Source organism: Chiloscyllium plagiosum, unplaced genomic scaffold (assembly GCF_037043375.1).
Source record: "Chiloscyllium plagiosum isolate Xiang-an unplaced genomic scaffold, Cpla_swu_hap1 HiC_scaffold_1, whole genome shotgun sequence".
Taxonomy (NCBI): Eukaryota; Metazoa; Chordata; class Chondrichthyes; order Orectolobiformes; family Hemiscylliidae; genus Chiloscyllium; species Chiloscyllium plagiosum.
The window spans coordinates 27,019,985-27,041,242 of record NW_028270139.1 but is presented as its reverse complement, the minus strand read 5'-3'; the positions used below and the strand labels follow the sequence as shown (position 1 = coordinate 27,041,242).

Sequence of the window (21,258 nt, the reverse complement as noted above, 5' to 3'; positions counted from 1 at the left end):
TAATGTTGCATCATCATCTCCACATAATCCAACTCCTCCATTTCTACCATTACCCTTCCTTTTCCTTGCAATAACTGCACTATGTAATTTTATACTGCACTAACCAGAACTGTATGCAGTATTCCAAGTGAGATCACTCATTGATTTATAAAGTGGCAATTTGCTGCATTAATTTGATATAATTTGCAGTATTTTCTGGCAACTGTGCTGGTTGTAATAAATGTCAGATGTTCCCTCTGTAACACAGTCCAGTTCATTTTCTGGATCAAGGATGTTACTTAGCGCATCCCTGATTTAAAAAAAAACTAAGCCAAAATATTATTACGAACTTTTATAGCCCACTGTACCATCATTTCAGTGACCTTTCTGTCTTAATATCATGTTTTAAAAATACAAATGTTTTCATTCTCTTGCCAATTAAATTAGAAAGTTTCCTTTATCATTTGATTTTCTTTTCACATTCCAGCCATTGCTTTTTTAAAAAGAAAATTCATGCCTGCAATTTGAGAAATGCAGAGAGGGCAGCAATTATTACCAGTCCATAATTCCCCTTAAGAAGGTGGTAATGAGCTACCTCCATCAACTGCTGTACTACGTGTGTTGTAGGTAAACCCACACTGCTGTTGGTTTGGGGGTGGTGGTGTTGAGAGTTCGAGGACTTTGACCCAGTGACAGGGAAGGAAGAGTGGTATCAGCGTGGTATCTGACTTGGAGGGAAGCTTGCAGATAGTCATGTTCTAATTGCATCTGGGTGCTCTTTTCTTTCTAGGTGGCAGACCTTGCAAATTTGGGAGATGCTGTCAAAGAAGTCATGGCAAATTTGCGATGCAGGTTTTATTTGGTATAATCTGCAAATCTCTAAATACTTTAACTCCAGTCTGTGTTTTAAGACAGATTGGTGCTTGGCACCAGTTGCTGTAGCAGTGCAGAGACAAGAGACACTCTTATTTATTGCATTAACTGGATGATACTATACCTCCAAGGCTGGGTGAAAATACATATTTGAGGTGCGGACTCTAGTTCAAGGAGCTTTATGTTTTCATCATGTAGCTACATGAACAGAACATGGATCAATATTACAAGATATTCTTTCCTCTTGTTGATGTATAAATAACAGATGCACTTTCTAAATATATATTTTTGAATAACAAACCACTTACCGTAAGCTCCTCTCCGGTTTTATCCGTTTTGGTAAGGTTTGTACTGAATTTAAAGCCAAATGGTCATTCAGGTGTTGGCTGTGAGCTACACATTCACACTTCTTACTAAAACAGCCTTTGGGCTACCAACATAAGCTCATAAGATGAGTCTGTTGTGTGCCTGGTTGGCGAATTGGAGCTCTTTTCCAGCTACGCTTCTGAACTGACATCGTCCTGCTGACATTACGCCTGTTTGATCTGGGTAATAAACCCTTTAATGATGATCCTAACATAACCAGGAGATTCCTGAGTGATCAAATGTAGGGGACAACAATGAGGAAGCAGCAGAGATAGCTGCATGGATGGCCTCCATCTTAGACACAAAATGAACTCTTCACAACTGGTGTTGGAGATGTGGGAATTAGGGATTTGTGGAGGTGGTTTATACTGAAGGGTAGGATTTTGGATTGCCTTGGATAGTCAATCAGTCAGTCAATTGCATGCCAATTGCACTGACGTTTATGGCATTCTGACTTTAAGAAGTATAAATAGGAACTGTACTCAGGAAACTGTGGGTAGAAGATAACAAGTTGGTTGGAACAAAGTTAAGTGAAATCAGAGGTAAAAGAGAACTTCAACCACAGGACAACAGCTTGAATTAGTGAAGGATTGTGGAGAGAATTTAGAGAACTGAATAATATACAGAACAGAGCTGCAGTTGACTGTTCAGCCCTTCTAATCTGCTTTGCCATTCAATGAGAGCTTGACTGATCTAATCATGGCTCTGATTCACTTTGTCTTCCTGTTCATCATAACCTTAGATCAAAAACCCAGCCACCAAGGCTGAAAATTCCAATGATTAACAGCTATGAATTTCAGTATTAAAGGAAAGTGTGTGGGAATCTAGAACTAGGGATCAAGCATCCTTCACCAAGTACCCTGTCAAGACGACTCAGAATTTTAGGCATTTCAATAACATCATCTGTCATGTGTCTAAACTCTGAATGCCCAGCTTCTTGATCTTTGTAAGACTAGACCTTCAGCCAAAGAGTCGAGCACTATCTTTGAACTGCCTCCAATACAATGTATGCAACCTGACATAAGAACACCAAGACTGTAGTCTACTTTAGTTGTGGTCTCACCAATGTTCGGTGCATTTGGAGCAAGACTTTATACTCCATCCCGCTTGCAATGAAGGCCAACATTCTATTTGCTTTCATCGACCTCTATGATAGCTTCTTGCAATTTGTCAATAAGAGTGCCCAGATCTCTGGACTGCAATAGTAACTTAGATTAGATTAGATTAGATTAGATTACTTACAGTGTGGAAACAGGCCCTTCGGCGCAACAAGTCCACACCGTCCCGCCGAAGCGCAACCCACCCATACCCCTACATTTACCCCTTACCTAACACTACGGGCAATTTAGCATGGCCAATTCACCTGACCTGCACATCTTTGTGACTGTGGGAGGAAACCGGAGCACCCGGAGGAAACCCACGCAGACACGGGGAGAATGTGCAAACTCCACACAGTCAGTCGCCTGAGGCGGGAATTGAACCCGGGTCTCTAGCACTGTGAGGCAGCAGTGTTAACCACTGTGCCACCGTGCCGCCCACTAGTCTGTAGTCTCTCTCTCTCGTTAAACACTAATCTGTTTTTTCTATTCTTCCTCGCACTTGGCACAAGCGCTCTAATTTTCCTGCATCATATTCTTCACCCAATTAATATTTTTTCCTTTGTAGACTCTTTGCTTAGACCCCAGTAAAATGTCTCCCAGTGTGGGCTACGGCAAGATTTGTGGTGGAATCGGGTGAGAAATCCGACTACCTCGATGTCAGGAGCAATTTGCACAATTTTTTATCACACTATGCAGCCAATTTGCAGGTTTTATTGCTTGTTAACAGCCTGTCTCTCCTCACTAATATTCAGCTTATTGGGGATGGGCAGCAGTTTAGGTGAGGGACTGTTGAGTACCAAACTCCTCATCAAGGTAGACAGTGAGAAATCTCCATGTTGCATAAGATCAAATTGCACATGATCCGTAACCCCAGAAACAGCTCTTATGCACCGACACCAGCACTGAGCATTTTCCAACTCTACACAGCCCTGTGGCACTTCTCGGACTGGCAGTACCCTCTGAAGCAGTGATCCACATTATTGGGTGTACCACCAACTAGCATGGAAATTCTGCAGCAGGAGAACTTTGTATACACAGTTCTTGAATTGGGTCAGGCTGCTCACTTGCTGTCTTAGTGCTCACTTACTTGTCATCTGTTTACATGCTTGCAGGATTCAATGCTTTGCCTTGCCAATTAACACCGTCACACTACCAGGCATCTCCCCTCTGCCAGTCAGCAGTCCTCGATCAAGGGGAGGGAGGGTGAAAATCTAGCCATCGAGTGTGCTGCATCAATCTCTCAATATGCCCTGTGCCAGCAGATTACATGGTGAACACACGACATGTGCAGCAAGTGAGTGAGCATGTTTCAGGGCTTTGAGAATGGTTCTCACTGGTGTCCATGAAGGCATCAGTTAGTCGGGGGATGCTGGCACTGTAAGTCAAGGGCAGCCCAGATCAGGTGTCTGAGCCCCATCATGGAGTCAGTCCATCTGCAGACTGGGGAGTACGTTACTGACCATCCTGTAGTTCAGTGGCGGCCAGTCCAGCATGTAGGGCATTTCTCAGTCAGGGCTGTCCAGTCAAGTCACTCCAAGGAGAAGAGCTATGATCAGTGTGAGCGAAAAGAAGGGGTAGGATGCAAGGCATAGGAGGAGAGACCTGAAAATGTGTTGCTGGTAAAGCACAGCAGGTCAGGCAGCATCCAAGGAACAGGAGAATCGTACCCTTCCACTGACACCCTCCTCCGACTGACGGAACTGGTCCTCACCCTGAACAACTTCTCTTTCCAATCCTCCCACTTCCTCCAAATGAAAGGAGTAGCCATGGGCACACGCATGGGCCCCAGCTATGCCTGCCTCTTCGTAGGATATGTGGAACAATCCATCTTCCGCAACTACACTGGCCCCACCCCCCACCTTTTCCTCCGCTACATCGATGACTGTATCGGCGCCGCCTCGTGCTCCCACAAGGAGGTTGAACAGTTCATCCACTTCACCAATACCTTCCACCCAGACCTCAAATTCACCTGGACAGTCTCAGATTCCTCCCTCCCCTTCCTAGACCTTTCTATTTCTATCTCAGGTGACTGAATCAACACCGACATCTACTACAAACCGACCGACTCCCACAGCTACCTGGACTACACCTCCTCCCACCTTGCCCCCTGTAAAAACGCCATCCCATTCTCCCAATTCCTTCGTCTCTGCCGCATCTGCTCCCAGGAGGACCAGTTCCAAAACCGTACAACCCAGATGGCCTCCTTCTTCAAGGATCGCAATTTCCCCCCCGACGTGGTCGACGATGCCCTCCACCGTATCTCTTCCACTTCCCGCTCCTCTGCCCTTGAGCCCCGCCCCTCCAACCGCCACCAGGACAGAACCCCACTGGTCCTCACCTACCACCCCACCAATCTCCACATATAGCGTATCATCCGCCGTCATTTCCGCCACCTCCAAACGGACCCCACCACCAGGGATATATTTCCCTCCCCTCCCCTATCAGCGTTTCGTAAAGACCATTCCCTCCTTGACTCCCTCGTCAGATCCACACCCCCCACCAATCCAACCTCCACTCCTGGCACCTTCCCTTGCAACCGCAGGAGGTGTAAGACTTGTGCCCACACCTCCCCCCTCACTTCCCTTCAAGGCCCCAAAGGAAACTTCCATACCCGCCACAGATTCACCTGCACCTCCACACACATTATCTATTGCATCCGCTGCACCCGATGTGGCCTCCTCTATATTGGGGAGACAGGCAGCCTTCTTGCAGAGCGCTTCAGAGAACACCTCTGGGACACCCGGACCAACCAACCCAACCACCCTGTGGCCCAACACTTCAACTCCCCCTCCCACTCCACCAAGGATATGCAGGTCTTTTGGACTCCTCCACTGCCAGACCACAACAACACGACGGTTGGAGGAAGAGCGCCTCATCTTCCGCCTGGGAACCCTCCAACCACAAGGGATGAACTCGGATTTCACCAGTTTCCTCATTTCCCCTCCCCCCACCTTGTCTCAGTCAAATCCCTCAAACTCAGCACCGCCCTCCTAACCTACAATCTTCTTCCTGACCTCTCCGCCCCCACCCCACTCTAACCTATCACCCTCACCTAGACCTCTTTCCACCTATCACATTTCCAACGCCCCTCCCCAAGTCCCTACCTTTTATCTTAGCCTGCTGAATACACTTTCCTCATTCCTGATGAAGGGCTTATGCCCGAAACGTCGATTCTCCTGTTCCTTGGGTGCTGCCTGACCTGCTGTGCTTTACCAGCAACACATTTTCAGCTCAGATCTCCAGCATCCGCAGATCTCACTTTCTCCCCATAGGAGAGAGACCTGCCAAGTTAGTCTTTTGGAGTGAGGGGCTGCAGGGAGGGGAGGGTTGCACGTATGAAGGAGGGAGTCAACAGTATTGTCAAGGCGAGGGAGGAAATATGGTAAATAACGGATGAGGTGGGCTGTGGTGAGGGGAATCCTGGCTCCTCGGTGGGGCAATGAGTGACTACCCCTGGGCTCATACATCAGGGCTGAGGTGTAAAGGTGCATGTAGATAGGATGGACTGCTGCAAAGAGCAAGGGGGCTTGGAGGCTCGGGCTCTCATTGACATCTTCCGGTTGAGGCTGGAAGTCGCTGTCTGAGCAGCGTGCACTGTCACCTTCCATCGTGCAGGGAATCGAGCCTGGTGTGCAGCAAAGTCTGTTGATTATGGAGGTGTGACTGGGTAACCCCACTCCCACCCCACCGGGAAGCACTTGTGTCTGGAAGACCCAAGTATTGTCAAGGGTCGCCTCGCCAAAGTAACTGTTCTCAGTGAGAGTTTCCAAGGTCAGAGGCAGAGTAGAGGGCTCACCAAATCTGCAGTGTCCTCAGGGCAGATTTCTGAGGGCCCTGCTTCTTGTTCCCCCTCAATCTGGGCCCCTCTAGGCCACCTGGAGTGAGTGCCAAGTTCCCCATACCCCTTCACATCCCTTCAGTTCTGAGGACCGATACCTGGGACAGTAGAGTGCAGGGCTGTGCACCTCTCCAGCAAACCCTGAGGGTGCCCAGCCTGGCTGTTCATAGCAACCTCCAACTTATCCATGGAGGCAGACACTGCTCTGCTGTTACTGCTGGTCAACAAGAGCCATTGCCTCCCATTTTGCTTCCTGCTCCTGTCCCTCCCTGTGCTTGTGGGGACACCACAACACCACAGGCTGCTCTCCGGCCTGGGCCTGAGCAGGAGCCTGGTCTCCTGCCTGTCCCTGAGAGGCAGCAGCCTGTGTTTTTTCATAGAATTCCTTCAGTGTGGAAGCAGGCTAATGGCCCATTGAGTCCACACTGACCCTCTTAAGAGCATGCCATCCAGACCGACCTTATCCCTGTAACCCTGCATGGCTAATCCACCGAGCTTACACATCTCTGAACACTATGGGCAATTAATCATGGCCAGTCCACCTAAGTTGCACATCTTTGGACTGCGGAAGCAAACTAGAGCACCCGGAGGAAACCCGACCAGACACTGGGAGAATGTGCAAACTCTGCACAGACAGTCGCCAAAGGCTGGTCTTGTACCTGGGTATCTGGTGCTGTGAGGCAGCAGTGCTAACCACTGACTCCCCACGTCACATCCTGTAGGAGCAATCCCAGTCTTCCCCTCAAGGGACAAGACACTCTCCTTTTGGTGGGTGAGGAGCTGCATTTGGGCAACACCAACCCTAAGGAATCCAATGAAGTAAATTGGGTGGCATGGCTGGTACAGGTGGGTGATAGGCGTTAAATATTCTGAGGGAGTGAGAAGTCACTGCAGAGGCTGTAAAGGGTTAATGTTGAGAGGGTTTGGGGAAAACAGAGTTAGTGACTGAAGGTGCTGCAGGCAATAGCGAGAGTGGCAGGACATTAGCTGCAGTATAATGAACCAGATGGCTTTGGAATGTCAGTAGTTGGCTGTGTGCACAGTGGCCTTTCAAAGATGGCATTGTCTCAAAGAATGCTATTGGATACCCACTGAGTGGTGAATGTCATGGGAATGGCGTGTGGTAAGATTTAGTGGAAATCAGACATGAGAGATAGCTCACTGACGTTGTGGGTAATTAATGTGCCATCTTTGGTAAGATATGTTCAGAGAACTCATGAGGCGTTGTGGTGAAAACCCCGCTTGAAAATAAAACTTGATCCAACTCCTACTGGGCCAAAGATTTGTGTCCTCAAAAATTGCTTTTCTACCTATTTTTGTATCAACAGCAATTTTGGACATACTACACCCTGCAGCAATTGTTTACCTCAGTCAGAAAGTTCAATTCCCAGCTATCCCAGAGGGGCAGTACCAGTTCTACTGTCCCGCTCCTATGCGCTCCCCTGCACCTCATCCTTTCTCCCCTGCAACACCTCCTTACTCACTCCTCCCCATCCAATCTTGTTCCGGACCCCTGCAACCCCCATCCTTGTTTTTCCCCCAATCTTCGCTACCATCCACCCCCCCCCCCCCATCCTCACTTCTTCTCTCCACACCTATCCTCACTCCCCAAAAGCCCCCATTCTTGCTCCCCTCCCCCTAAAACCTCACTCGGCCCCACCAATGCTCACTCCCATCTGCCACCACTCTCCCCTCTCCTGTCCCCTCAGTCCTCACTGCTCTTCCCACCAACCAGTCCTTGATCCCTGCGATCCTTGTCCTCTTCGCTCCCATCCTCCCTATGATCCTCGCTCCTCTCCTCTCATTCATCCCTCATCGACCTCTTCTGCAGTCCTCTATCCTCTCCTTTCCCCCCCCATCCTCGCTCCCCACACTTCCACTCCTCACACCCTCCCCCGTTCCTCTCTCCTCTCCCACCCCCCCAAGTCCTCTCTCCTCTCCCCTCTACCCCTCCCCCCGTCCTCTCTCCTCTTCCACCCCCCGTCCCCTCTTCTCCATCCCCACCCCTTGTCCCCTCTTCTCCCATCCCCATCCCCGTCCCCTCTTCTCTCCCCCCCCCACCCCCCTGTCCTCTCTCCTCTTCCCCCCCTGTCCTCTCTCCTCTTCCCCCCCTGTCCTCTCTCCTCTTCCCCCCCCTGTCCTCTCTCCTCTTCCCCCCCTGTCCTCTCTCCTCTCCCCCCCCCCACCCTCTTCTCCCATCCCCATCTCCTGTCCCCTCTTCTCCCATCCCCACCCCTTGTCCCCTCTCCTCCTATACCCACCCCTTGTCCCCTCTTCTCTCTTCCACCCCCCCACCCCCACCCCTCCTGTCCTCTCTCCTCTTCCCCGCCCCCCCCCCCCGGTCCCCTCTTCTCCCATCCCCATCCCCAGTCCCCTCTTCTCTCATCCCCACCCCCGGTTCCCTCTCCTCTTTCCACCCCCACCCCACGCCCAGTTTCCTCTTCTCTTCCCACCCCCCCCCCCCGTTCCCTCTTCTCTTTCCCCCCCCGTTCCCTCTCCTCTCCCCTCCCCCACGTCCCCTCTTCTCCCACCCCCACCCAGCCCTCTCACCTCTCCCTCCCACGTCCTCTCTCCTTTCCCCCCCACCCCCCAGTCTTCTCTCCCCTCAACCCCCAAGTCCTCCCCGTCCAGTGTTCTCTCCTCTCCCCACCCTCACTCCTCCCTCCCCAGTCCTCTCCCAGTCCTCTCTCCTCATCCCCTCCTCACCCCAGTGCTCTCGCCTCTTCCCCTCTCCCCAGTCTTCTCTCCTTTTCCCCTCACCTCCCCGTTCTCTCTCCTCTTTCTCTCCCCCCAGTCCCCTCTCCTGTTCCTTACTCCCCCACTCCTTGCTCCCTGCTACACTCCCCACTTCATCTCCCCTCCCTGATTCTCCTGCTTCTCGAATGCTGCCTAACCTGTGTTTTTCCAGCTCCCCACTCTTTACTCTGATTTCCAGCATCTGCAGTCCTCAGTTTCATTATTCCTACCCCCACCAATCCTCGCTCCCCCACCTGTTCTTGCTCCCCACTCCCACCAGTCCTCTCAGCTCCTCCAGCCCTTGCTTCCCACCCCCACCAGTCCTCACTCCTCCTCCCCACTTCGATCAGTCCTCGATCCACCTTCTCCTCCCTCAAAACCCTCACTTTCACCCCGTGTTAGAACATATCTGAACAGTTTGCTAAAAACAACTGCACCAGCTCCTAGTCCAAGTTATTAATTTTAGCTTGAAACCAGTGGAGAGGTCTTCTGTAGTATAACTCCACTCTCCACTCATTTGCCATAACGAAAATGACCCAGTTATCCCAATTCTCTGGCTTTTAATCAACTGAACAACACAATATCCAATCAAAGTGCTTCTTAACTGAATCACCCTTTTCATGCATCAATGGTACATTGCATTAGTAGAACATAGTGTTGCAAAATTCAAAGGTGGCTTTCAGAGTAATTTATAAGGTTGGTTTGAAACCTTCATTGACCATGCTATATCCTCAGCAAGTGTCTCACAAGAACACTTGTAGCCAACTTTTTGTTGAACTTGTCAGTAGTTAAATATCCACTGATACAAGGCTGGCTGCCTCACCTACCACATGAATGTAAACAAGATATTTCCATACACTCTGGCCATAATTATAGGACATTTCACTAACAAATTACAGTACTTTGCATTGAGCAGGTGTGGCTGGATGCAGTAATTTGCTTGAGAGCTGCTCAGTGGCATTCAGATGTAGATATTCATGTAGATCCCTGCAAGCATTCAAGGCAGTTCTCTCTTATCAAGCAAATAAATATTACTTGTTCTAAGATGTTACGATCGCAATCCTGATACTAGTGTAGTTAGCGCCATGTAGTCTGAACAAAAGGACATATTGCATCGCTGCACTTTGTGGTTATTGTTAAGAGTGTTGGAAGATTTTTTTTCCCCGAAATCCATTTAATGTGAGAGAAAAGGATTTTATTGTATGACTGAGTGTTGCTGAGGAAGTGATGAGCTCAATAACAGGTAGGAAATTAGTGGTCAAAACTGATTCCAACAAACTGTAAATGGCAAGGACCAGCATCAATACTCAACAGCTGCCTTTGTTGTTAATTTATCCTTTGACATTTTGGTAATGTTAATAATTAATGCTGTTCAATGTGTTTTACAAAGTGCACAATTTGAAAGCAATACTGTAATGATGAAAAGACGTTGTCTTAACTTTGTTTATAAGGACAGATGATATTAATTGCTTTTCGAGTGTGTTATTCTGATTTTTGCACAATGGCATGACGGCCATTACATGTGGCATTTTCAGTTGTGTTTTTTCTGCACACACGCACACTTCGGAATGAATAAGAGGTCACTGTAAATCTAAAGCACATATAATATTACGTGAACTGTCTTTTATCAAATACCTGATTTCGGAAATCAGAAATTAGTGGGGAAATCGGGCCAGAGCAATAGGAGGATTATAGAGACAAACAAGGGCTGGCGGGAAATGAAAACAATTACTTTGTGATTTGAAGACCTGACTGGAGAAATCTGTGTTGTTCTTGAAATATATATTACTGTTTTTAATATCTACCATGTTTATCCTTAGCACGCAAACAAGAAATCATTAAAGTTACAGAGCAACTGATTGAAGCCATTAACAATGGAGATTTTGAAGCCTATACGTAAGTATTTGTTTGTTTCCATTGTCCATATTGAGTTAATTTATTCTATTCCATCCCATTCTAGGATGTACAGTCTGAATTTTTGTACGGAATCGATGTTAATTCATATGAAACTTTTTTTTTGCTATGCATTCCTTCAATTGTATAACTACTAGAAAATTATCCCTGAAATATTCCGTTTTCATCCAGAGTTTATGATTGTAATAACCAGCAACTCAGTGAGGGGGACATCATGTCATAGCAGAATCTTAAGCATTAGCAATATTGTTAGCGCTCCTGCTTAGAATCAATTTTTGTTGTACATCTCTATGACACTAGTTTTCACACACAGGAAGGGGAAGGAGTATTGCAATTGGATCCATGCCTCAATTTATTACATCTCCAGTCACTGCTTGGGTAGTTGACGGATTGAAGTCACAGCTGGAGATCCACAGGGACAGTCCTTGGCTGTCATAGTGCAGAAGGTCATCACTGACTTGGGATTGGTGGGGGACAAGAAGTCTCTATCTGTGTTCTGGAGGGAAGTGCTTTCCAGCTTGGGGCAAAGAAGCCTCCACAAGCAACGTCAAACAATCATTTTTTCTACCTTTATGTCATGCCTTTTTTCTGGCCAGCAGTCTCTTTCCAGACAGTCACTGCTTCCCTGGGGAAGACTGCTGGAAAGAGTAACTTAGTGTAGGCAGGAAGACAGCGGGCTCAGAGAGAGTAAGTAGCTGACCTCATTTTAATTGTCTCCCCAGCTCAGTATCCCCTCAGTCTCTGACAGCCTTGAATGGCTACTGTGGCAAGTTCTTGCAACCGATGAGAGAGCCTAATTTTGTTGACCCATCATATTCCAACTGTTTTGTTGGAACTTCGATCTCTACTTCCCATAAGTCCCCGTTTCAGCATTTTCCAATCAAATAAATAGCTTAATGATCTACTTCCTGGCTATCCCATTCCATTGTCAAGTTCCAAGGGATGCCTGAGATTAGCTCTTGAAGAGCAGCCCTTCGTGTTGATTGTTCATGATATTCTTTACTTATTGATTTTACAAAAGAACCTTATGGCATAGCACAGCAACTTACGATGCAGGTAGAGCAAGTTGTTAGGAAGGCAGATGAGGCAAGACAAGAAAGTGGAGCTCAGGCCATGATTGGGTCTTGATCCTATTGAATGGCAGGACAGGCTCGAGAGGCCTGACTGCCTACTTTTACTGCTATTTCTTATGTTCTTACACTGAGACACCAAATGTACAAGCTGTTGCATTCAGATTGCATTTGAGATTCCGAGACAAACTCTAAGAGAACTAATTCTAAAGTCCCACTCATTATAAACACCTAATGAGGTGACTTATTCTTCCATGGAACTGTATTGTATTTCATACTGAAAAATTCCATAACCTGTCCAAAAAGAGTGACATTTTGCCTTTTAATAACACTCTATGTACAAATCTCTAATTGTGCACATATATAATATAGGTGCCAAAACCTTCAATATCTGGATTGTCAGAGATTGGCAGTACTTTGGAGGTAAGTATCAGGACCCTGTAGATGTCCGATGGTATACACTTACATGGAGATTGCTTGGGAAGTTCCAGGTTCTGATCAACTGACTCTTGCAACCTCTGCAAAAGTCTCTCCCACTGATCTCAACATCAGAATCTTGAGGCAAATATGCAGACTTAACTGGATACTTAATGTCTGGTCTAATTTGGCAGTTAGTTAGCCAAATCACCCCACCCTCATTGCACTCCCTGTCCCTGCTGACCCAGCTACTCGATATCTAACCACACTCCCTGACAAACCCAATTCGTCCCATGTCCCTGAGCATTCAGAAAAATGTGTCCCAAAGACAAATTAAATGTTAGTATTGCTTGAAACAGATTACTCTTGTGGAAGATACGAGAAACCATAGAGAAGATGCAAGAAACTACCTCTAAAACAAAAAAAAGAGGCAAAGGGAATTAAAAAAAGAGCTGTAGTAGCCAAATATAACACTTTTATATCAGCAAAAGGTTTATTGAGGAAGAATTGACTTTTCAAGTGGAATTTAAGCTGAAAATTTGTTTTAAAATGGTCTTTAGTATCTACTTCCAAGAAAGGTACTAGTAACAAGCCATCTGTAAAAGAATACTCCACAACTAAACAGAACTAAGAGTATTGTGAGATTCTAAGAGTGCGGCCCCTTTAAAATAAATTTCTGTGATTCCTTAAACAAAGTCATGTACTTTGGATCTAAAAAGGACTGATTAGAATACTGTGTTGCTGGTGTAAAGCTCAGATCTGTGGAAAATGAAAGGGATTTGGGTGCCCATTACAAAACTCATTCAAAGCTGTTAAATAGTATAAAACATAAATATGCTGTTGGCTTTTCTGTCAAGGGACCTGGAATAAAAGGGTAGAAGTTGTTCTTAAGTTGCACAAGCCTTGGTCAGCCACTTCCTTGAGTATGATTTTCACATTTGTTCATTAAACTTCAGCTTTGGAGGATATAGTGCAAATTTTTCAGAAAAATATTATTAAAGGATTATCCAAACAGGTTACATAAACCTGGCTTATGTTCACTAAACCTTATATGACACTGAGGTCATCTGTTTAAGTTGCTTGAAATAATTACCTTGAAAAAGATAAATGGTAATTGCAAAATAATTGTTTCCTCTGATGCAGGAATCCTGAACAAGTGGTATAATCTTAAAATTCATATTCGGTCAGTTAGAAACAATAAAAAGAAATACCTTCCACATAATGTTATTGGAAATATAGAAGTTGCTCTCACAAAAGATTATTTATGCAGTGTCAATTAATTTTTCAGGCTTAAATTGATAGATTATGTTAGAAATGTGTGCCAAGTGACATGATGGGTAAAGAAAGATGGGTAAATACAATTAAATACAGTTCAAATATGATCTAATTATGTCATGAAACTGTTTCAAGGGGCTGAAAGGGATAGACAGAACAGACCAATGTTCCCAACCCATGTAAATACATTAAGCTCAAAATGGCTCTTTCTTGAGTGCAGCAAACCTAGAAATCTTAACAGTGGAATGCAGAGGAGTATTAGGTAAAGATAGATTCACCACTGAGGCCGTTCTTGAACATTCTGTGGATCCACATATCTTTATATCATCGCTTTAGTTTTATATTTTTGTTCTTTGATTTTCTATCCAAATTATGTTAGCTTGCAGTCCATACGTGGCACTTAGCTGCTCATGCAGTCGTATTTCTTTTCTGAAATCTTAACGTGTTAGCTTTGAACTGAGATTAACTGGTCTGTCAGTATTCCCAATCCTATGGCACAATTTGCATACAAGAAAACAATTGAAAAATTGCCTCCAGAGCCACGTTTGGGATGATTTTTATTCAATTTTGATCATTTATGTCCTATTTTATCATCATCATCTTATGTTCTGCTTATTTCCTCTTCTAACTAGTCAATAATAATGCTTCAATGTGCTTCTTTTACGCCGTCTTTATTCTCATTATGCTATGGTTTGCTAAAAAAAAATATAATGTGACATTGTTGTCTCTTACGATTAGTCTGCTTAGTTTCCATTCTTTTCAGTGTTTTCTAACAATTTACTTTTACTAAATAAACTCCTTTCTAAAGATCATTAAGAAATAAATTAATTTTGCATTTACCTCCATGCTTTATATTTTCAGATTTTATCAATGGCACATGCTTCGTAATGTCATGGTCAATTGTAGTTTATTCTGTGGATCAGACAGGCACTTGTAGTAGACTTTCAGTAAGACAGGAAGTCTGCTGACTTGTAGAACAGAAACCATCTTGACTAATGGGTTTCAAGTCATTTGTCGACAGTAATCAATCACCTCTGAGCTGTGAAATTGAGTGTGATTCAGCTTAGCTTTTAAAAAGGAGAAAATTGATAGATTTTGGAAAGAAATTGCCAAGAAACTGCTTATGAACACATTCTTTGAGTGTGGAAAATTCTTATTGGAAAGGAGTACTGTGCAGCCAACTGACACTTCTAGGGACTCTCCCTATAGTAGTAAAGTCATGGCCTAAGTTCTGGCCAATGAAGAACCTAATAGTGGAAATGCAGAAACCAAGCATGATTAAATAGTGGCTAGACCTCCCTTTGTTTAGCTAATGTCAGAATCTCCCAATTATATAAGCCCATTGTTGTCTTTGCAGCATTTATTCATTTTGAATCAAGGGATATTTGAAGACGTTTGGATATCCTCCTGTAAGGAAAATGCTAAACTGAGATTAGGTTGACCGCAGTTGTTGAAGGTACTGATAATGAGTGTCATTGCTGTGAGATGTACTCCATCTTCTTTGGCCTTAAAGTTTGTTTCAAACCATGATGTGCAGATGCTGGTGTTGGACAGGGGTGGACAAAGTCAGGAGTTGCACAACACCAGGTCATAGTCCAATAGGTCTATTTGAAATCACAAGCTTTCGGAGCACTGCTCCTTCATTAGGTGAAGTGACACTCTGAAAACTTGTGATGGTAAATAAATCTGTTGGACTATAATCTGGTGTTGTGTGACTTCTGACCTTATATTAAAATATTAAAATAAAATATCATAAAAACATTTGATCAGACACTTCAATGATTATTCTGCTACTGAATTTTAGCATTGCGTATCTGAAATCTGCGGCCATAAAAATATTTTTAAAAACTACTTAAGAAATTAATTCCGATTTCAAGTGTGCATGATTAAGATCATACAGGTTGCAGCTACCAATACAAACTGTCTCTACTTAATAGATCGAAGAACTGAGCTAAGCTTTTTTGGGGCATAGGCCTTGCTTAAAGACAAACTCTCTAAATTTAAACTGAGGAAGTTTTTACATGGAGTTTGCAACTGAGCATGGATCCTTAAGGGAGATGGGGAAGTTTCTTACCTGTGCTGGATCCACAATAGAGAGGTGCATGTAAAACTGGTTTGTAACTTCACAGAAGTATAGAACAAAAGAAATGCATTATTATCAGCTCACTCTAATTTAAACTGGATGAAGCCAAAAGGTAAATTGTATTGGTGACACAATATTTTTCACTGTGATATAATTAAATGTTTTTAATGCAGGGACAACATTTCAGCCTTTGGATTAGCAGGAAAATCATACAGAAGTACAATAAATATTCCTATTACTTATACTAATATAATTACTATACTGCATTAACGGTACAGATTCACTCAGTTGTTTTACACACAGATTTGCGTTATCTAAAACTAATCATCTATATTCTACATCTTGGCTATTCTTGAATAATTTGTTAAAAGCTCAGATTTCAATCAGGGGCAAAGCCACAGTGCTTTGTGCTAACTACAGAGGAAGCTAGTGATCTATATATAATGAATTTCCCCTTTCACATTGAATTGAATCAGGCACCAAGTTACAGGGGGGTCTCCGGGCATCCAGCAACATTCCTGGCGACAAACCGATGAACAGTCAGTTACATTGATACATTCACACAGGCTGCAATCTATAAATTAAAATGGATTTCATTTTGAATTAAACATTTTATAGACAGTGAATTATATGCTTCGGACATTTACAGGGCATTTAGATAGAAGTGGAAGAACCACAAAGCTTTCTAAAATAAAATTATTTTGTATGTTTTATCACAATTGAGAAATTTTATATTTTGCAACAATTAAATTGATTTTCTCAGTTTTTCCAGAGTTGTACATCAGTTGTTATGAATTTTAATATCTTGTTTAAAAAGCCAGAGACATCTCATTTGGCAAGTTGTAACATTTTCAAGAGTTTTTACTCTGATACAAAATAGCAGAAAATTCAAAGACTTCACTTGATTACAGTTAGGGGAGATTAAAAGCGCACACTATGGAGAAATCTGGATTTTCACAAATAGCCGCATATTTGTGGATTCCAGGAGTTGCTGTCAGTTTCAGAGGAATGCTGCCAATGAACACTAACAACTTTGCTGCAAATTACAAGGCATTATTTCATTCTTATTATTTTCCTGATTTTTTTTGCTCTCCATTTTGAATGTCTTGTTGTATCAATAAAGGATAACTTGATGCTTCTAATAGTTTTGAACAAGATTCATAATTGAAAAGTGTATCTTTTCTTTTGCAGAAAAATTTGTGACCCAGGGCTCACTGCTTTTGAGCCTGAAGCCCTGGGTAACTTGGTTGAAGGAATGGACTTCCACAGATTTTACTTTGAAAATGGTGAATAATGTTTGCCATATTTCTAGTTTTGTAAGATAAAACTTCTAAGACAAAATTTCTAATTTTGATGTGTTTCATTAATAAATAAATGTGCATCTCTTTTTTTTTAGCTTTGTCTAAGAACCACAAGCCAATACATACCATTATATTGAACCCCCACGTCCATTTAATTGGTGACGATGCTGCTTGCATAGCATACATCCGTCTCACTCAATATATCGACGGCAGTAGCATGCCAAAAACCATGCAAACTGAGGAAACCAGAGTCTGGCATCGCCGTGATGGAAAGTGGCAAAATGTTCACTTTCACCGCTCAGGAGCCCCAACTGTCCCTGTCAAGTAAGGTGAATTTCTACATTGGCAAAATACACACAAAAAAGATTAATATTAGCTAACAATGAAATGAGAAATTTCTCAATTTACAGAAACACATCTCTTTTTTTTTCTTTATTAAAGTTCCTGTAGCACCTTTAGAGTGCATGTGGAATAGGTTTTTTTAAAAAATCTAATGGACAGACTGAAAAAAGTAATTTTTATTTCAGGGAATCAATGTCCATGATAGCACAGCTCGAAGTTTTATAAAATTATGCACATCTGAGCCATTCAGTGTACTATTGTAGTTCCACCATGGTGACCATTGAGTTTTATCCATCTCCCAATATCTTCAATTTTATTTAATAAGGAACTGCGGATGCTAGAGGCCTGAAACAAAAACAGAAGTTGCTGGAGAAACTCAGCAGGTCTGGCAGCATCTCTGGGATGAAAGCAGATTTAAGGTTTCCAGTCCAATTCTGAAGAAGAGTCACCAGACTCGAAATGTTAACTCTAAGTGACTCTGGTGACTCTTCATCAGAACTAGACTCTAAATGTTAACCCTGCTTTCTTCCCACAGGTGCTGCCAAAACTGCTGAGTTTCTCCAGCAATTTTAGTTTTTCCTCAATCTTATTGCTATTTGAGAGCTCCTGTTTTGCACATATTGACTTTTCCCATATAGTAGCAGTAACTTTATCAAAAGTAAGTAATTAGCTGTGAAATGCCTTCCAAAGACATGAAAGACACTTTAAACATACAAGTTTTTCTTGGGTATAATTTGCAGCGTTATTTATTTAACTCTATAATAAGTCTACCAAATTATCTTTTAATTAAAAGTTGACAAAAGACCAGTATGTAAGTTGACATTTAAACAATCTGTGATGAAGGGAAAACTACTTGATCCATAATGAAAGGAAGAGAACTGCTCTGCCAAATCCAAACCTCAATAGGCAGTTTAAAAGTATTCACTATGAGGGAACACAAAGGGACAATGGAAGTCAATTCCTTTTATACCCTTTTACGTACTTTCAGAATAAAGGCAAATTCCTTTCCGTATGCTATGTGATTACATAGGCACAAGCAAAGTTTAAAGTTTAGGATTTGAAGAATCTGCTGTAGCTCAATTCCTGGCTGTACTGGTGGTTGTAGAAAATTGAATTTTATATCTGTTCTCTGTTTCAGCTAAAAGAACTGTTGCCACTGCTGAATTCTCAGCACTCATTATGGATTGGAAGATCAAGATCACATTATAAGCACTTCCAGTCTATTTTAACGCATGTTCCTGAATGCATGAAGCTCTGACAGTGCACTTGTGACATGTCCTTTGCTGTTTATACCATCCGTAAATTTTTGTTTACACTTCATCGGAAGAAATGTTGCAAGAAGAATGAAACCAAAGGAAGGAAAACTATTGAAAGTACTTTTTAAACCGTTATATGCGCCAGGTTTCTTAACTTGTTATAATTATAAAAGTTGAAATAAAAATGTATTTTTTCTGGATTTCAAAAATTTTAAAAGCTACTGTACCCCCTTAATCTGTATGAGAATACATTGTAAGTGGCCCATATTAATTTTGAGTATTGAAATACTTTTGTAATATATAAAGAAGGGGATGTCCTTAAAGTGGCAGGGCACTGTTACATGCAGTTCCAAAACTTGTTCTACAAGCTGTAATCATCGGGTCAGGGCTGGCTGTATCAGCCTAGAAAGTAACTCCTACTACAGTAGCTGAACAGTCTTTTTCATTTTTTTTTCCAGGTGAAACATATGGGAAACTATCTTTTAAATGAAAAGTAAATTTTGATGTGCTAGTGCTACTGCTAGTCTTTTATTTGTTGTATTTCTTATGTGTCATCATCTAGGATTATTTTTAAGTTGACAAATCATTTTTACTCAGTTTGGGTGCAATATGTTTCAGAAAAATCAAGCTTGCTTTAATTATGGTGATGTGCAAATTGTGATTTGAGTCAAGTGCTTATTGCTTTGATGGAAATAGTTTAGAGTTTTGTGAACTATGTTAATCTGCTTGTTTGTAGTTATCCATAGTATCAATTTAACAAAGAAACACAAGATCTTGGAATTTAAACACCAAATATAGTGGATCGTGATGTACATGCAACATTTATTTAAGAACTTCCTTGCCTAGGCAGCTGATTAAACAAACTCAGATCATTTTATTTTTCTCCTAAGGACACAGGGATTGATGTTTTTAATATCATCTGTGAAAAATAGTTTCTCAATACTTTGTGAACAGAATGATTTTTGCTTCTGCTTCTGTATATTTGTGAAGGTGTTCTTGTGTAAAAAAATAAGTTAGCAGTTATGTCCTTTTTTCTTTGGAGGGAGTGTTCCCTCTTTTAAAATGTTTGTTTCTTCGCTGTTGTATACTTATAGGGTTATACTCCAGTGCTGAATAGTGCATGTAATCTCAATTTAATGTTTTCAGTGATTGTACAGAACCATCAGATTCTCATTCAGTGGTCAAATCTTGGCAGAATTCATTTATTTATAATCTGTGTTTGTTAGTTGCCCACAAAACAATACGGTTAGCTGCTGTTACTAGTTGAATAGATGGCAATAAAGTCTACCCATTACATGGATTCAGAAATCGTGTTTAAATAAGCATGTATATTTATGGGCCATATTAATATGCCAATAAGATCTATGAAAAATAGGGAATTTCTTCATTTTGTTTTTTGGTGACTGGCTGTAGTAAAGTAAGTGTATTGAAATCTATCTATGTTATTTTCAAATTTTAATACCATGTGTGGTGTTCAAGTAGTATTAACGACCAAGTCTGTCTTCCACACCCAGATCTGAGGAGCGGTGATTGGATTTTCCACCACAATTGAAATGATACTTAAGTTCTTTCATTCTGCAAAGCTGCTGTTTATCATGGGACACAGTGTACAGAGTTCTTGCCATAATGGTAAATAATTGATTAAAACAAAAATAAATTTGTGATTATTTCTCCTGATTGCCTGTTCTCTATGGTGTGTATTCCTTTTGTCTCAAAAATCCAAATGTTTGAATGAGAGGAGTTGAGGATGGGCATGGTGGCTCAGTGATTAGTGCTACTGCCTTTCAGTGCCAAGGACCTCAGATCGATTCCAGCTTTAATTGACTTTGTGTGGAGTTTGCACTTAACTCCGGTTTCTTCCCACAATCTCAAGATTGCAGGTTTGGTGGAATGCTAAGTTACCCAAGGTTGAAAAATGTGTTGCTGGAAAGGTGCAGCAGGTCAGGCAGCATCCAAGGAGCAGGAGAATCGAGGTTTCGGGCATAAGCCCTTCTTCAGGAATGAGGAAGGTGTGCCAAGCAGGCTAAGATAAAAGGTAGGGAGGAGGGACTTGGGGGAGGGGCATTGGGAATGCGATAGGTGGAAGGAGGTTAAGGTGAGGGTGAGAGGTCGGAAGAAGATTGCAGATCAAAAAGGTGGTGCTGAGTGTGAGGGTTGGGATTGAGATAAGATGGGAGGGGGGGGCAAGAGTGGAAATGAGGAAGCTGGAGAAATCTGCATTCATCCCTTGTGGTTGGAGGGTTCCCCCCAGCTGTCCATGGATGTGTAGGACAGTTGGATTAGCCATGGTAAATGTGAGTTTACAGGGACAGAGTGAGATTTGGGTGGTTTGCTGTTTGGAGGGCCCCTTTCCACACTGTAGGAATTCTGTGATGCTATATTTTAGAACTTGAGTGTGTTTCTGTTTCAGATATACAAGGAGGTTCTAAATATTTTATGGACCATACAACATTTAAGTTTCTCTCTTTGTGATAAATTTGATTGAGTAAAGAGAATGGTGGCAAAACATTAGATTAGATTCCCTACAAACAGGCCCATCAGCCCAACAAGTCCACACTGACCCTCCAAAGAGTAATCCACCCAGACCCGTTCCCTCTGACTAATGCACCTAACACTATGGGCAATTTAGCAGGGCCAATTCACCTGACCTGCACATCTTTCGACTGCGGGAGGAAACCAACGTGTCCAAAGGAAACCCACGCAGACAC

General features: G+C 42.9%; 1 protein-coding gene across 37 annotated transcripts in view; it reads left to right on the top strand.

The window, feature by feature from the left end:
• The window catches only part of LOC122553361 (calcium/calmodulin-dependent protein kinase type II subunit delta), a 336,637-nt gene extending 316,410 nt beyond the window's left edge, over positions 1 to 20,227 (top strand). For 21 of the 37 annotated variants that reach the window (XM_043696992.2, XM_043696972.2, XM_043697109.2 and 18 more), the window contains 4 exons: positions 10,713 to 10,788; positions 16,843 to 16,937; positions 17,048 to 17,276; positions 18,433 to 20,227. In XM_043696992.2, coding sequence (XP_043552927.1) covers positions 10,713 to 10,788; positions 16,843 to 16,937; positions 17,048 to 17,276; positions 18,433 to 18,436 — 404 coding nt within the window. In that variant the 3' untranslated portion in view covers positions 18,437 to 20,227. Of the gene's footprint in view, positions 1 to 10,712; positions 10,789 to 16,842; positions 16,938 to 17,047; positions 17,282 to 18,432 lie in introns of all 37 variants that reach the window. The other 16 variants (XM_043697118.2, XM_087984279.1, XM_043697082.2 and 13 more) reach the window with 1 other exon arrangement.
• The last annotated feature ends 1,031 nt before the right edge of the window (positions 20,228 to 21,258 follow it).